This window comes from Danio rerio, chromosome 15, assembly GCF_052040795.2.
Source record: "Danio rerio strain M-AB ecotype USA chromosome 15, GRCz13ab, whole genome shotgun sequence".
Classification (NCBI taxonomy): domain Eukaryota; kingdom Metazoa; phylum Chordata; class Actinopteri; order Cypriniformes; family Danionidae; genus Danio; species Danio rerio.
The window spans coordinates 28,669,996-28,687,334 of record NC_141035.1 but is presented as its reverse complement, the minus strand read 5'-3'; the positions used below and the strand labels follow the sequence as shown (position 1 = coordinate 28,687,334).

General features: G+C 38.5%; 1 protein-coding gene across 5 annotated transcripts in view; it reads left to right on the top strand.

Annotated features, from left to right (window-relative positions):
- Positions 1–17,339, top strand: part of dph1 (diphthamide biosynthesis 1) — a 186,655-nt gene that overhangs the window by 118,727 nt on the left and 50,589 nt on the right. For all 5 annotated transcript variants that reach the window (NM_001017861.1, XM_087282953.1, XM_087282951.1 and 2 more), the window contains 3 exon segments: positions 1,922–1,990; positions 4,393–4,549; positions 16,262–16,362. In NM_001017861.1, coding sequence (NP_001017861.1) covers positions 1,922–1,990; positions 4,393–4,549; positions 16,262–16,362 — 327 coding nt within the window.

Genomic DNA, 17,339 nt, shown 5'->3' with positions numbered 1-17,339 from the left:
GTGTCCTCCTTGGCGATGAGTATTGTCCTAGAATGCTTTCTGCTCAAGTGTTTTGAACAAGCTGCTGATCGAGTTAAAAGCAGTCCAAAGTTTTTAGAGACTGGACAAACTGCACAGTAATACACTTGTTTTTAAAATCAAAGTAATGTCTATATTTCCACTTGAAACGGAAAACACTCTCATTAGCGGCCATTTCAGCTTGCGTTCTCCAGCAAATTAAAAAATTAAAAGTGAAAGTTCATTCACTAACGTTGCAGCAGAAAACGTGAATTAAAAGGTGCATTTTTTTCTTGCTAAAACTATATTTGTAGCGTAAGTAACGCATTTAAACTGAATTTAGTTAACTTTAGTAACTATGTAAACTTTAGTTTAGGAATTATACCCATCTCTGGTCAAGACATACAGTATTACTTCATTTATTTAGTTTTTTTCCACAATTTAGTTTAGTTTCCCTGAGAAATGTTGCATTCTTTTTCATGAGTATTGAAATTCTCTAAAGAAACAGTGTGGTCTCCCCCAAAAGTATTGCGTTCCCTCTAGAAACTTTGTGTTTTCTTCCAAAATGACTACTTTTCTCCAAGAATTCTTTTGTAAAACTAATGCTCTTTCTTGAGGAACTTTGGGTTCTCTTTCATACGTTTTGCATTGCACTGAGCACTTTCTCTAACAAAAAAAAAAAACAGTTGCGTACCACTCACAAAATTTTGTATTTTGTTCCCCGAGAAACTTTGCGGTCACTAACACAGCATTTTGTGCTTTCTCATAAGAGTTTTGCGTCCTCCCAGAAACGTTGTGTTCTCTTCCAAAAGTATTGCGTTTCTCCAAGAAACTTTGTATTCTTTCGAGTATTGGTTTCCCCCAAGAAACTTCTACACAAGAGTACCCAAGGAGTGTCTTGTGCCCTCGAAGAAACATCTCTCACAGGAGTTTTGCATTCTCCCGAGAAATTTTACATGCTTCTGCAAGAGTATAGCTGATTGCTCCGTACAATCTTTATAATATCAATGTAAACCAAGGACTCATGGTACTAATATAGTTTATCTTGTATCCGTACTGTCTGAAATCAGTTTTTATTAGTGTATACGAGGCAGGAAAACCAAAAAGTACCAATTCTCACTATTAACTAGTGCCTTATTTTTAAGATATTGGTCTATTTATACATGTAAAGTGCATGTTATTCATGATTCTATTCTACATCCCTAATCCTACCCAATATCTAAACCCAACTACTACCTTAATAACTATTAATAAGCAGCAAACTAAGAGTTTAATGAGCTAAAAGTCCTAGTTAATGGCTTATTATTAGTGAGAATTGTAAAATAGGACTTCCTATAAGAGGGACTTGGGGAATAAACACTAAGGGATGTTTTTTCTGTTGCTGTAAGTATGTGCGAGTGAAGGATGACTGGTTTAGCTTTTGCTCTAGTGGGCCCTCTGGGATCCCACCCACAGTATGTTCCATAGTGTTTAATAAACGTGTCTTAATTAGCTTTTCTAATTGTGGCTACGTTCCTTTGGGTGTCCATCAGCTTTGCCAGGTTAATCTATACTCTCATTACCTATGGCAGGTCTTCTCCTGTCAGCACAGCAGAGGATAATCAGAATATTAAGTTCTGTTTGCATGCTGTCCGCGTTATGACCTAATCATATCATGGAGGGGTTTATTTGTGGAGTATTTGGATAGTAGCCCAACAGCCTCCATGTCTATAACTTGCTTTCCGGCTAGAGTGAGTAGGTCTTGCTCTGATCGCTTGTTCAATGTTAGGAGGGTGCTGATCCGGTTTACCCATCCTCTAGGCCGAGACCTGTTGGCCTTTATATTTTCAAACACAAATCCCAGAGAGAAGAAGGGGTTAGCGGAGTTATATTCTTTGTGCACACTCAGATTGTCTCTCTGATAGAGTTGTGTTTCTGTCTATAGATATCTTGGGGATGGAAGATTTCATTTGGAATCCATCATGATTGCCAACCCAGACACACCTGCCTACAGGTAAACCAAACCAACGTTTACTACAGCAAGTATCATTATTATCATGGCTTGTAGTCTTCAACATTTTTCAGGGTTATTTAAACTTTCGGAAAGCTCACCTAAAAATTTCATAAGTGGCCCGTTTCAACTGAGTGATTCGGTATGGTTTTAAATACACAGCAGAGACATTGCACCATAATAATTTATACATATAATAATGAGCCTTGGTCAGCCCGGGCTCAAAGAAACCTTGTCATCGTCTTGATGAACAGCCAGGAAGAACATAATCTGCTGGGCCCTGTTGTTGTTTTATGAGCCCATCTAAAAGTGCGAGCGGTTTCACTTTGTCCACAGAGCTAGCGATCTTGTCTGTATTTGAAATAACAAACTTTTTAAGCTCCTATTAGTATGCTCGTGATCAATGAATTTAAGCAATCTGATATCCGATCCTGTTAGAAAGGAATAAACGCGAGAATGAAGCGGGAAAAAACAAAGGAACTCAGAATGACAGAATTACTTTCTAACTAGAGGTTACACTTGCTGCTGAAGATTACAGACACAGATGAGAGATTTACACTGACTCTGGGTGATATTTTGTGTTGTTTTTGATCCTTAATAAGGACTAAAATGTATGCTGTGTGTAGTTTTTCTGTAAGTGGTAACATATCGCAGACTATAAGGGTCTGTATGTGTTCATAAATGTTGCATTTGTTTATTTATTTTATATAATTTTATATAATTTTATATATTTTATATAACGCAAGCCTGATAAAGGTAACCCGTACCGACCCTTACCGTACTGTACTGTACCACTCAGTGGAAACGTGCCATTACTCAGTCTCCATACGTTCCACTTCCACAAGTACCTGGTTGGGTTTATTTCTTTAACTGAACACAAAACAAAATATTTTGAAGACTTTTTTTTCAAATGTTAACCGCTGACCTTCATAGAATTTATGAATGTCAATGGCTACTACAATCCAGCAATTTTCAGAATATCCAGATGTTTGGATCTACTTGAGGGTAAATTAGCATTTTTAGGTTATTGAAATGTTATTTCAAATGAAATTATCATTATCTTTATTATTATTATTATTATTATATATTTTTTCTGTGTCATTGTGTATATTCATATGGTATGCTGCTGATAAGCTTCTATTAGTTTTTTGTTTTTTTTGGATTGCGAAAGATACTCATTTTTTAAGCACTATATTTCCGCAGTGTGAAATCGCAATATCCCTAGTCAATTGACCATATTTTTTTGCAAACTTTCTCTGACAGCTCGGCCAAAAAAAATGTCAGAACAACCATTAAAGAAATACCACATGAATGCATTCAGTTGTTGGAAACACAAGCAGAACACAAGTGAAACATTTGGTTTTCCTGCATTTTATTGTGGAAAAAAAGAACATTTTGCATACACACACAGGCCACTTTATTAGGTACATTTGTCCAACTGCTCTTTAACGCAAATGTCTTATCAGCCCATTACATGGCAGAGACTCAATGCATTTAGACATGGTCAAGGCGATCTACTGCAGTTCAAACCGAGCTTTAAGATGGGGAAGAAAGGTGAGAATGGCAAACAACAGAAGACTACAGCTGGTGCCACTCCCGTCAGCTAAGAAAAGGAAACTGAGGCCACAAATCGCACAGGCTCACCAAAATTGGACAATAGAAAATTGGAAAAATGTTGCCTGGTCTCGATGAGTCTTCTGCTGCAGTATTCGAATGGAAGGGTCAAAATTTGGCATCAACAACATGAAAGCATGGATCCATCCTGCCTTATAACAACAGTTCAGGCTGATATTGGTGGTGGTGTAATGGTGTGGGGGATATTTTCTCAGCACACTTTGGGCCCATTAGTACTAATTGAGCTTTGTGTCCATGCCACAGCTAACCCGAGTATTGTTGCTGACCATGTCCATCACTTTAAGGCCACAGTGTACTTAACTTTTGGTGGCTGCTTCCAGCAGGATAACACGCCATGTCATAAAGCGTGAATCATCTCAGACTGGAGACTTAAATAGCCTCCACAGTCATCAAATCTCAATCCAATAGATTAGTTTAGGGATGTGGTGAAATGGGAGTTCTGCATCTTGTATATGCAATCGACAAATCTGCAACAACTGTGTGATGCTATCATGTCAATATGGAGCAAAATCTCCAGAATATTTCCAGTACCTTGTTGAATCTATGCCACGAAGGATTAAGGCAGTTCTGAAGGCAAAATGAGGTCCAATCCAGTACTAGTGAGGTGTACCCAACAAAGTGTGGATGTTCCAAGGTTGTACTTTGTGGGATTTACAATTTGGATCCAAGCAATCTAGACCAACAGCAACACCCTGCTGTCATAGTGGAAAGTTAATTTTTGATTAGTATCTGTTTGATTAGTGTCTCATTGTTGTCCTCCATACCTGCAGGTATGACCCATACAGTAAAGTGTTTTCTCGAGAATATTATGACCATGATGCAATGCGGGCCACCAGACTGAAAGCCATCGAGAGTGCCCGCTCAGCACAGAGGTGGGGGCTCATCCTAGGCACCCTTGGTCGTCAGGGCAACCCCAAAATTTTAGAGGTAAGACCATCTGCTACCTATTGTCCTACAGTATGTTTTTTATCAAAGATTAGAAAAGATTAAAGATTAGGCTGTCCTACATGTGCACCGAAACAGACACACACACCCTGCGGCATTTGGCCAGGAGGAAGGTTCAACAGGGGTGTTAATGGAATATTTTGTGAGGGGCAGGTCATCTCACTCTCTTCCTCTACTTCTCATTCAGATCCTTCTCTGTTTGTTCTCTGCCTGTTTTCATCTGTTCATTTGTATGTGTTTGGATTGGACTTTGTTTTGGCAGATTTCCTTTCTTTGCCGTTTCATCCTTTTTAACTGGTGTGCATAAACAAGACGAGTGAGATGAATTCAGCATCTAGATAAACAGACAGTGGATGGCGATTCTGAGGGAGATCTCTGTAGCTCTCCTCAGTGTTTTTTTTCTATCCCTGAATCTCATGACGCATTCCTGTTGGAGTGCCTTTTTGATCAGTGCTTCTCAACTGCTGGGCTGCATTCTAAAATAGGCGTCTGGTCTGATCTGACAAACAATGCTAAATTGAAGTTATTGTATGGAAGTGGCCATGTAATTACGTCTAGTCGAAAGTAAATAAAGAATGGAAGGAGAAAACATGCATTCAACATTAGTTGTGGTTGAAATAAAATTTGTATTAAGCGTTTTGTGATGCAAATTTATTTTTAAGGGATAGTTCACCCAAAAATGTAAATGTATTTAATATTTACTCGCCTTCAAATGATTCTAAATACTTGAGTTTATTATATGTTTTGAACAATAAAGAAGATAATATGAAGAAAGCTGAAAACATTTAACAATTGACTTCCATTTTAGGTAAAATTAATACCATAAAAATAAACTATTACAGGTGTACAGCTTCCTTTAAAATATATTCTTTTGTGTTCAGCAGAGGAATGAAAATCAAACTAGTTTGGAAGAAGTGGAGGGAGGGTTAATAGAGATATTAAGGCCCCATTTACACTATACATTTTAGTTTTAAAACGCATATGTTTAGCTGCAGTTACGTCTTCCGTCCACACTACCCTGGAGTTCTTGAGCCATGAAAACCTTTTGAAAATGCTGAAGATGCCATTTTGGTTTTAAAATACTGCAGCTCCGTGTGAGTGTGGATGGGGGAAAACAGAGACATCTGAAAATGGTGGCATGGCTGCAGTTCAGTCTTGCATCCTTTCCTTGTAAGTTCAGACTTAGCAAGTTTGATACGAAAGACAATCTCTTAAGAACACGTCTGGTAAATCTACAGGGAACAATGTACTTTATAGCATCATTCACGTCACCCTTCAGGCTATGTAGTTTCAGATATAGTTTCTTAACAATAAAATAAAAACATTACATAACAAACTGCTTATTTCGTTCAGTCATTCATTTTCTTTTCAGCTTAGTCCCTTTATTAATCTGCTTAGCCATAGCGGAATGAACCACCAACTTATCCAGCATATGTTTTAGTCAGCGGATGCCCTTCCAGTTGCAACCCATCACATCCATACACACTCATTCACACACATACTGTACACTACGGACAATTTAGCCTAGCCAATTTACCTGTACCACATGTTTTGGACTTGTGGGGGAAACCGTAGCACCTGTTGGAAACCCACACAAACACGGGGAGAACATGCAAACTCCACACAGAAATTCCAACTGACCCAGCCGAGGCTTGAACCAGCGACCTTCTTGCTGTGAGGCGAACGTACTACCCACTAGTATCATTTTGATATTAACAACTTAACAGATACCAAAGATGTTGAGGCATCGTGTAGCTGCATATTTATAAGACCATCATCTTCACTGGATGCATATTTAGAACAAAATGGAGCGTGTAACATAACTGCCTTCTTTCATTTTCAGTGGAAAATACTAAACATACCCCGTCTCTCTCTCTTTTGCTGAATATCAGTTTTAATAATCAATAATGGCCATTATAAAAGTATAACATACAATAAGATTATAAAATATAGGAAATAAAAGCAAGAATCAGTCAAATGTGCAGAATCAGTGTATGTGGTTACAATAATTATATTAACTCAATTAATTAGATTAACTTATCTTTGCGCTCAGCCAAAACACATTACCTAAGAAAAAGTGATAGATTCAAAAGACAGAAGAGTTGTTAGATAGAGACAAGATGAATTAAGTATCAAGTTTAATAATTATAGTGAGATGAGATTCATCAGTAAATTTTTGATGAACTGTCTGACATGGTGTGCTCGAAGCACCCGCTGACTGCCTGGGGCTCAGACCTCCGCATACGCGGCAGCGCAGGCCAGTGTGTATGGTCACGTGATGTGCATTTTCAGTGGCATGGTGTGGTCGGGAAGCTTTTCATAAACGCTAGATGAAATGCCAGTGTAGATGTGGATTGTTTTTGTTTTAAAACACTGTTTTAAAACTAAAACGTATTAGTGTAAAGGAGCCTTAAATTGCAATGAATACAATAATAATACAAATTGTATGTGTAATTCAAATACAATTTCTACGGAAACATAGATAAATAATCAAATAAATATATATTTTTTTTAAATGTGCACTTTTTTGAAACCATTTGAGAACCAACATTTATTTAAATCAAAGAAAAGCATGAATGAACTTAAATCATGATAAAATAAAAAATAATTGAAAGACATTTTTAAGATTTGCTTTTATTGAATAACTGAGTCTTGATCCATATAACACATATTCCCTATTTGTCATATAAAAGTAATTATTACCTTCAAGATTACCTAGGCAAGCTGAGAAGAGTATAGTCTGCTATTTCCCTGTCACTACCCTTCCTTTTTTTTCTTATGGTTGTTCTTTGAAGCCGCCCATTCACCTGAACACCTCCTCACTGATGTCTGGGGTTTTTTGCTGGTATATTTGTGGTCCACTGGGTTTCACACTTCAAAGTGTGTGGGGAGAGTCTAGTAATGCATCACTTTATCCTGAAGTGAGCGGGAAATGTGTTATTATTCACTTTCCCCCTGCTGCTCACTGGGGAATGAATCATTAGCATTGATGGTTAATAAACAAATAAAGGTGCATTGCAATATGTTTACATAAAAACAGTCAGACTTCTGTTGTATCGTAGGGACTGCCAATGACTTGTGTTGTTCAATTAAAGGTGAAGTGTGTAATTTCTGTGCCACCTGCATCACTGACAGTGGGATTTATTTTAACAGCTCTTTGCACTTAACAGTCATTTATACACTTTAGTATTAAGTTGTGGACTTCCTGTGAAGGTAAAATTATACCAGAAGAGATCTGTGAAAATGTAAATTCTTAACAAAGAATAGATGTGTTTGTTTTACTACATGTAACAGACCTTTTCACACTTAGATTTTGACAACTTTTCTCACTTTAATAAGGCCTAAACATTGCAAATGTGCAAAAAAAGGTTGTCAAGAATTTTTTTTATTAATGATATAAATCAAGGAAAACACTTATGAGATGGTTGCTGTCATGTTTACCAGTGAACAAACCACCAGATGTCGCTGGTAAACCCTCAGTCATGAAACTACAAATCTGCCAGTTAATGGACTTCAACTTCATACATGCTCTTTGCCCACACACCTGCTTTCTCATTTAGCTTGATTTACATTCACACCTGAGGACTTTCAGAGACTGATTACACACAGTATTTAAGCAGCACACTCACTCATTCACATTGCCGAGTCTTGTTTATCTGTAAGGTGACATTACAACGCGTTATCCTGGTCTTGTTTTCCCGTGTTTTGTTCTTAGCCGTGTTTATCCTTGTCATCCTGTTTAGCCGCCTGCCTTACGACCTATTGCCTGTTTACTGACTACGATTCTGGATTGTCTACATATATCTGTTTGCTCCCGTATTGACCACTGCTTGCCTGACTGTGAATAAAACCTGCATATTGGATCCTACCATCAGTTGTGGTGTTACTCCCCGGCGTTACAGAAGACTCGGCCACACAATGGATTCAGCGGGTATCAAGATCATGTGTCTGCGTCAGGAAGCCCGGTCTATAGAGGAATACGTGGAGGACTTCATCCAGGTAGCCCATTTAACATCTTTGGATGACTTATGCCTAATGATTTTCTTTCGTGGAGGACTTTCTGAGCCCCTATATTCCACAATGCCTTTGCATGACCCCCACGGGACTCTAGAAGGTTATATTGATCTTGCACTTCAAATGAGTGGGTCCCCCTTCACTGTAGGAGAGGTGGAGGACACCCCTAAATATTTTTTGGGGGGGGGCAAAGGACAGCAAGACCCGCTGGCAACGGGGCTTGCTGCTCATTCCATCACCACACTCCCAGCTCACAAGATGGCCGACTCCAGTCCTCCAGCTCACAAGATGGCCGACTCCAGTCCTCCAGCTCACAAGATGGCCGACTCCAGTCCTCCAGCTCACAAGATGGCCGACTCCAGTCCTCCAGCTCACAAGATGGCCGACTCCAGTCCTCCAGCTCACAAGATGGCCGACTCCAGTCCTCCAGCTCACAAGATGGCCGACTCCAGTCCTCCAGCTCACAATGTGGTCACAACCAGCCCTCCAGCTCACAATGTGGTAAGCGCCAATCTGCCACCTGCTCACAAGATGGTTTCCTGTTCCTTGTCCGTTCCTGCCATAGTTCCTGTTTCAGTTCCTGAAATACCATCACCTGAGCCACCAGAATGGCCACCACCACCTGAGTTACAAGAGCTGATGCCACCACCAGAACTGTTACTGCCAGAGCTGCCACCACCAGAGCTGTTACTGCCAGAGCTGCCACTGCCACTGCCAGAGCTGCCACTGCCACCTCCAGAGCTGCCACTGCCACCTCCAGTGCTGCCAGACCCTCCAGTGCTGCCAGACCATCCAGTGCTGTCAGACCCTCCAGAGCTGCCACCGCCACCTCCAGTGCTGCCAGACCCTCCAGTGCTGCCAGACCCTCCAGAGCTGCCAGACCCTCCAGAGCTGCCAGACCCTCCAGAGCTGCCAGACCCTCCAGAGCCGCCGCCTCCTGAGCTCGCTGAATGGCCGCCGCCTCCTGAGCTCGCTGAATGGCCGCCGCCTCCTGAGCTCACTGAATGGCCGCCGCCGCCTGAGCTTCCTAAATGGCCGCCGCCGCCTGAGCTTCCTGAATGGCCGCCGCCGCCTGAGCTTCCTGAATGGCCGCCGCCGCCTGAGCTTCCTGAATGGCCGCCGCCGCCTGAGCTTCCTGAATGGCCGCCGCCGCCTGAGCTTCCTGAATGGCCGCCGCCGCCTGAGCTTCCTGAATGGCCGCCGCCTCCTGAGCTTCCTGAATGGCCGCCGCCTCCTGAGCTTCCTGAATGGCCGCCGCCTCCTGAGCTTCCTGAATGGCCGCCACCTCCTGAGCTTCCTGAATGGCCGCCGCCGCCTGAACTCCCTGAATGGCCGCCGCCGCCTGAACTACCTGAATGGCCACCGCCTCCTAAGCTTCCTCAATGGTCGCAGCCTCATGATCCAGGGCCACTGCAGTTCCACGCTCCAGGCCCTCCGCAGCTCCACGCTCCAGGCCCTCCGCAGCTCCACGCTCCAGGCCCTCCGCAGCTCCACGCTCCAGGCCCTCCGCAGCTCCACGCTCCAGGCCCTCCGCAGCTCCACGCTCCAGGCCCTCCGCAGCTCCACGCTCCAGGCCCTCCGCAGCTCCACGCTCCAGGCCCTCCGCAGCTCCATGCTCCAGGCCCTCCGCAGCTCCACGCTCCAGGTACGCCCCCGCTGCATGGTCCTGGCCCTCCATCCCTCCCCCAGTTACGCCTCCGCTCCACCTCCCGCCTGAACAGTATTAGGAGTGTCTGGAAGCCACTCCTTAGAGGGGGGGCTCTGTCATGTTTACCAGTGAACAAACCACCAGATGTCGCTGGTAAACCCTCAGTCATGAAACTACAAATCTGCCAGTTAATGGACTTCAACTTCATACATGCTCTTTGCCCACACACCTGCTTTCTCATTTAGCTTGATTTACATTCACACCTGAGGACTTTCAGAGACTGATTACACACAGTATTTAAGCAGCACACACACTCATTCACATTGCCGAGTCTTGTTTATCTGTAAGGTGACATTACAACGCGTTATCCTGGTCTTGTTTTCCCGTGTTTTGTTCTTAACCGTGTTTATCCTTGTCATCCTGTTTAGCCGCCTGCCTTACGACCTATTGCCTGTTTACTGACTACGATTCTGGATTGTCTACATATATCTGTTTGCTCCCGTATTGACCACTGCCTGCCTGACTGTGAATAAAACCTGCATATTGGATCCTACCATCAGTTGTGGTGTTACTCCCCGGCGTTACAGTTGCCATGTACTCATATTAAATGCAAAGCTTGTCAATCATCTTGTATTTTAAGCAATCCAGTTTATTAAGTATACTGCAAAGTGACTGTATTTCCAAATTAAAACATTCAAGTTTAGGTTTTTATGGGTTTGTTCATATTTGCTGGCTTTTTTAGTAAGATTTGGCAACACTAATGGGCCAAGACATCACTTGTTTCTTGCTATTTTCTGCCAAAGAAATGAAATTCTCAATTATTTATTTAATGCTTTCATCATCATAGCATTTTAAAGCTTTGCAGAAAGTAGCCGTCATTCTACCTCACAATTAAAGTGGTTATCAATGGTTACTGTGTCAAAATAATGTCCACATTGCAGAAATGTACAGTTCTGGGATGAAACATGCGGGTAATGATGGAATTCAATCAAGATGAATATAATTCTAGCGATGATTACTTTCGGTGATCATGCTTAATCTCTGGTTAAATAGAAAGCAAATGGAGAAATATTAGCGTAGCTGCTGTTTCTAACATTTCAAGCAAAGGTAAACATTAATTTGCTTTAGTAAGTCTGCAGTCATGAGGTACATTATGCAGAAGCTTGGCTAAAGGGATATGTCTTTAATCCAAAGTTAAATTTGAACAGTTAGCCTAAATGCTGAATATTTTCAGGAAAGCTATCCTAGGGCATTGGAGCTAAATGTAAAACTTGTCTACTTCCCTTTGTGGTCTTTGTTATCCTACCAATAGTTTTTGCTACCGTAAAGGGACAGTTCATCAAAACAAAATATGTATATATATATATATTAGGGATGTAACGGTATCAGAATTTCACGGTACGGTAATACCTCGGTATGAATGTCACGGTACGGTATTTATTGAATCATTTACAGGAAAAAACAAAACTTATGAAAATACTCCAAAAAAGTGCCAAAAGTGTCAATGACATACAAATTAGTCATCTATCTGTAAGCTTTGAAACAGGAACTTCAATTTTAATAACAAAAAAATATTAAACCATGTAAAAAAATTAAGTTTCAATTTAGTAGTTTTGAAAACTCATCACATTCAACATTTAATCACTCACTCACTTAGATAGAGATGGGTTTAAAGGAAAATTATCATATAAATATAATCTGGTAAAAGCTGGTACCTCTGGGCATTTACAATGTCCCCTGCAACAGAAAAAAAACCCTCTCATTTGGGACTGAGGTTTCTGGGACAAGAGAGATATGACTTGGCCCAGGTTGACAGCAGTGGGTAACGTTGTGCATTGTCTTTCCCCCACTTGAGAGGACAAACCATGAGTGAGATAGAGATATTATGTCTGCATCAATCTGAACAGTGTGCTGTGTTTCTGCAGTCCCCATGACTGATTATTAGTCGTATTCCCCAACTTGCAGGCACGTGCGCACACAGTGCTCAACCTGTGCAGTGCACATGCCCTTTTTAGTCTTGGATAGAAAGTTCCCTTCCAAAATGATCAAAAGTGCCCCCGCGACGCGACATACCCTCCGTCCCCGCTTTACAGTACGCGCACGACAAAACAGCTGATAAAAACTCGCGCGACAACACCGCTATTCAGTACGCACGCGACAACACCGCTATTCAGTATGCGCGCGACAACACCGCTATTCAGTACGCGCGCGACAACACAGCTGATAAGAACTCGCGCGACAACACCACTATTCAGTACGCGCGCGGCGACAACACCCGCTTTAGGGTTTTCCATCTCTTTTTGATCCCCGCTTCTAGCAGCACACTCCATTTCCGCATTACTGGATCTGTAGCGACAACAGACCGCAAGGGATTATGGCCAAGCCTGGGCTGATGGGAATTGTAGTTTCCGGTACCTCCCGTTCGCTTCATTCGCCTGAGCAAATTTTCTCAGAAGACCTATAGTTTTACCGAGTCATGCGACTACGGTAATATCGAAAAAAATTAATATTGCGGTATGACGGTATTTACAATACCGTTACATCCCTAATATATATATATATATATATATATATATATATATATATATATATATATATATATATATATATATATATGCACCATTTGCTCACATTCAAGTGAATACAAGTTGTTGTCTTTTTTTTTGTTAAATACAAAAGAAGATATCTTGAAGAATACTGGAAACCGGTAACCATTGGCATCCATGGTAGGAAAAATAAATACTATGGAAATAAAAGGTTACCAGTTTCCAACATTTAAAAAAAAAAAGTCTTCTTTGTGTTTAATGAAAGAAGGAAACACAAACAGATTTGGGGCAAGTGGAAGAGTGAGTAAATGTGACCATTTGTGTTTTTAAGTGAACTATCCCTTCAAAAAGCTTGATGACGATAGTCAGATGAGTATGTTTTTTCCATTGTCAGAAGTGTAGCAATGTATTCCATTTCTGTACATACAGAAGTCAATGTAAAACCAATCAGCTCAGCATGGTGATTTTTATAGGGTTGCAAAATTTTGGGAATTTTCAAAGCTGGAAACATTTCATGGGAATTCATTGTGAATTTGGTCAATTGAAGATTAGCCTATAATAACAGGGTATTTAATTTTAATTGAACGAAATATCTTACTGCATAATTTTGCTTTAAACAACCAGATTTAATGCTATTCTTCACCCTGCATATTCCTCAAATAACATGCACACAGCTCCAATGTTTTCCTGAATCATGTGCACAAAACAGTTTGGGGTCATTTTTTTCATGATTTATTTTTAAAGAAATTATTTTGTTCATCAAAGTGGCATTTATTAAATGTAAAAAAAAATTAATTGTTAATTATTAACATTTTAAATACAGTAAATGCTTTCTTATTGTATGTAGTTTAAAATAAAATTATTACTCCAGTCATTATGGCTCTTATTACTATTACCATTAATAGTAATAACATTAATAACTAATAATAATAATAGTAATAATATTAATTAACATTAGAGGGATTTCTGAAGGACCATGTGACTGAAGATTGGAGTAATAAAGCTGCAAATTCATCTTTAAAATCACTGGAATAAATGATTAATTTATAAACTACTTTTAGACAGTTATTTTATTGTGCAATAACATTTCACAATTTAAAAAATTTTACTGTATATTTGAAGATATATAAATGCAAATGTAGCCTTGGTGGGCAGGAGAAGCTTATTTTAAAACATTTTAAGCTTTTACTGACCCCAAACTTTTGACCTCCCTCAATTTTCGGTCTTATATGTGCATTGAATAATTAAAATACATGAAATGTACCTGCAAAGTTTGACTGAACAACACTAAAAGTGAGATGATGATAACGGATTATCATCAATGTTGTTTTCACTTCACAGTTTATCCATTTTGTTCCTTTTTCTTATGAGTCATCCATCTTCCCCTTCTCTCCAGTTCAGTTGTGACATTATCTTAGCAACACCAAAATAGGAATTGAATGGACAAAAATTATTTCCTTTGTGCCTTTGTGGACGGCTAGACAGTGAATCATTTTAATATCAGTTCAGTCAGATAAGACAGACTTTCTAAACAGGACAGCAGTGATCTTTACAAGCTTAGGCTTAAATTGAGCTGGATGGTTGTTCTAGATAAATCACTTTTTAAAGTCCTCTTCTTTCTATAAAATGATATATAATATCTGTTTTCTAAGGACTACGTAGCCATTTATTGATTCTTTTTTTAAAGTATGTCTTAAAAGTTTGATTATTATTGTCTTTCAATTGGTACATAACTATTAAATGACTGATGATAAGTGACACTTTATCTGAATAATAAAATAAAACGTTGACAACACGGTTTTAAAACACTAAAATTGATTTTGGGTATCACAATATCAAAGTGAACAGTTTTTATAATTAGTGAACGTTTATTTTGAGACCATTAAAAAATATTTTTTTAAATAGTAACTTTATATGACTGTTAAATGCTAGCACATATATTCAATATGTGAATGTGTACAGTCAAATCTTATTAAATTAATAATTCTGTTTATTAAATCAATAATTCAGGGCGCCTATGATATTTATCATCTTTCGGGAGCTGTTTAGACAGAACTGTGTGTAGGTATAGTGTGTGTAGGTACAGTCATATTGGGGTAATAAAGACAACAAGTCTTTTTTTTATTTCCTGACTTTAAAATAGGATCCAAATCCCTCCCATTTTGAGTTTTGGTTTATCCGCCCACCGAATTGATTGACAACCGCGTATTAACATGTCACCGTAGTAATATGTATAATCATATCCACAAGACATGACGTGTGCAAAGCAAATGGGATTAAAAGATCTGTGCAGCTTGCCTTGATCAATCATCATAAAATATTCATCAGTCACATAGTGTCAATTATAAAAGAAGACACTTCAATCCTGGTTTGTGGACTTAAATCAGGTTTATTTTGTACTGTCCATTAACATAACGGATATCCATACAGCAGTGGATATTAATGTGTATTCTGTCACATTCACCGTGCAAAAACGAAATTGTGTGCAACTCGTTGCAGAAAGGCTTGAATTGACTCCACAAGATTTATATTAAATAACTGTTGATGAAGTTCTTGCTGTAGTAAGGGAGATCTGCTTCATTCTTGTCTGTCACTGTGCTGTTTATCTACGTGAAGCCTACGACTCTGGTACGACAGTGGCCGGGGAGAACCAACTTTAAAGGCACAGGGAACTAAATTAGCTACAATGCCATAACAGCTCAAATTTTGCAGATTTAAAAAGGTATAATAAATAATCTGATGGATAGACACAAAAGATTTATCTTAAATCATGAAAAAGTGTTAAAACAAAAACAAATTCAATAAAACAAAATCGATAAAATCTGTTAATCCAAAAAAAAGTAATTCTGACCCGTAATAAATGTGCTAACAAAATGTTGCACAGATTCATCTTACAAATTTATCAGATCATAATTGCAACAAAAAAATATATATAATAAATATATTTATATATATATAAATAATAATAATAATAAAAAAAAATATATATATATATATATATATATATATATATATATATATATATATATATATATATATATATATATATATATATATATTTACAACTGAGGTATCTTAAAGATTTTTTATTATTATTTATTTATAAATTTTTATATTTATTTATGTATTTATTTTAAAGAAAGCTGTCCGTTTCATGTTAGCTACACAGAACCAATAGTGGTTACTAAAGCTTTGAAGAGCATAAAGGCTTTACACAAGCTGTTTACACAAGTTCAGCATCAGCGCTCCTGTGAAGATTCTCATTAGCCCATTGAAAGCGGTTTTCTTGTTCCTCAGTAAATTTGGAAAATTTTAGTTTGCAAGATTTTCCGTTCCCCCCCCCTCCCAAACTGTCAGGACTGTTTGATGTGGGCTGTTATTTCTGACCTTGAGCTCTGTGCATGAAATTACTTGTTTTTATATGTAAATAAGAGTATCAATCAGTATTCAATTCCTTTTTCTTTCTCCTTTTCTCTCTGCCTTTAGCACTTAGAGTCTCAGTTGAAGTCTTTGGGGCGTTCATTCACACGTGTTCTCCTCTCTGAGATCTTCCCCAGGAAACTGGAGCTGTTGGCGGATGTGGATGCGTAAGTTTCACCTCTGTCTACATTCACATTCATGCTATCTTTGTCTCACAATCAAACAGCAGCTTTTGTGTGTTGTATGAAGAAGGTGCACACACTGAAATATCACAGTCCGGTCGGGTCTCAGGTTTGGTTTTGGTCTCAGGTCTTTTGTCTTATTGCTGTGGTGGTTTGGGATTATTGGGTATTTGGATTTTTAAAGGGGTAGTTTACCAAAAATTTAATATTTACTTACTATTTACTCCCCCTCGTGTGGTTCCAAACCTTTGTTAGTTTCTTTACTCTGTTGAACACAAAAAAAGACATTTTGAAGAAAGCTGAAAACTTGTAACCCTTGACTTCAATTGTAGGAAAAACAAAATGTTTACAGGTTTTCAGCTTTTTTCAAAAATGTCTTCTTGTGCGTTCAATAGATAAAAAAAACTTAAAGGTTTAAAACAATAAAATGTATAAATGATGACAGAATTTAGATTTTTGAGTAAACTGTGTATTTAGGGAAAGTGAAACAAAAAGTGTTGTGTGGGTTTAATTCAGAAAATAAAGCTGTACAGATTTTTTCATAATTATTTAATTATAAATATCTCTAGCATTTAATTAATAGAATTAAAATAGCATAGTTTTTATTTATATATATATATTCATTTGTTTTACTTATTTTTCTGTCTTATAAACAAACCAAAATAAAATTTAGGGATCCATAACATTTTCTTTACAATATTTTATATTATATATTTTTTTCTGGATTTTAATAATAATAACAATAATAATAATAACTTGTATTTATTTATTTACTTATTTATTTATTCATTTATTCTTTTGCCAACTGGACTTAAATCTGAGACCTTTTTGCTGTGATGCGACAGAGCTTACCACTGAGCCACTGTGCCGACATTTATTTATTTAGATGTTTCTGCATTTGGTTTCAAAAGTTAAATTAAATGTTGATAATCAATGACCTAAACCCTGAAACTTAGAATTTT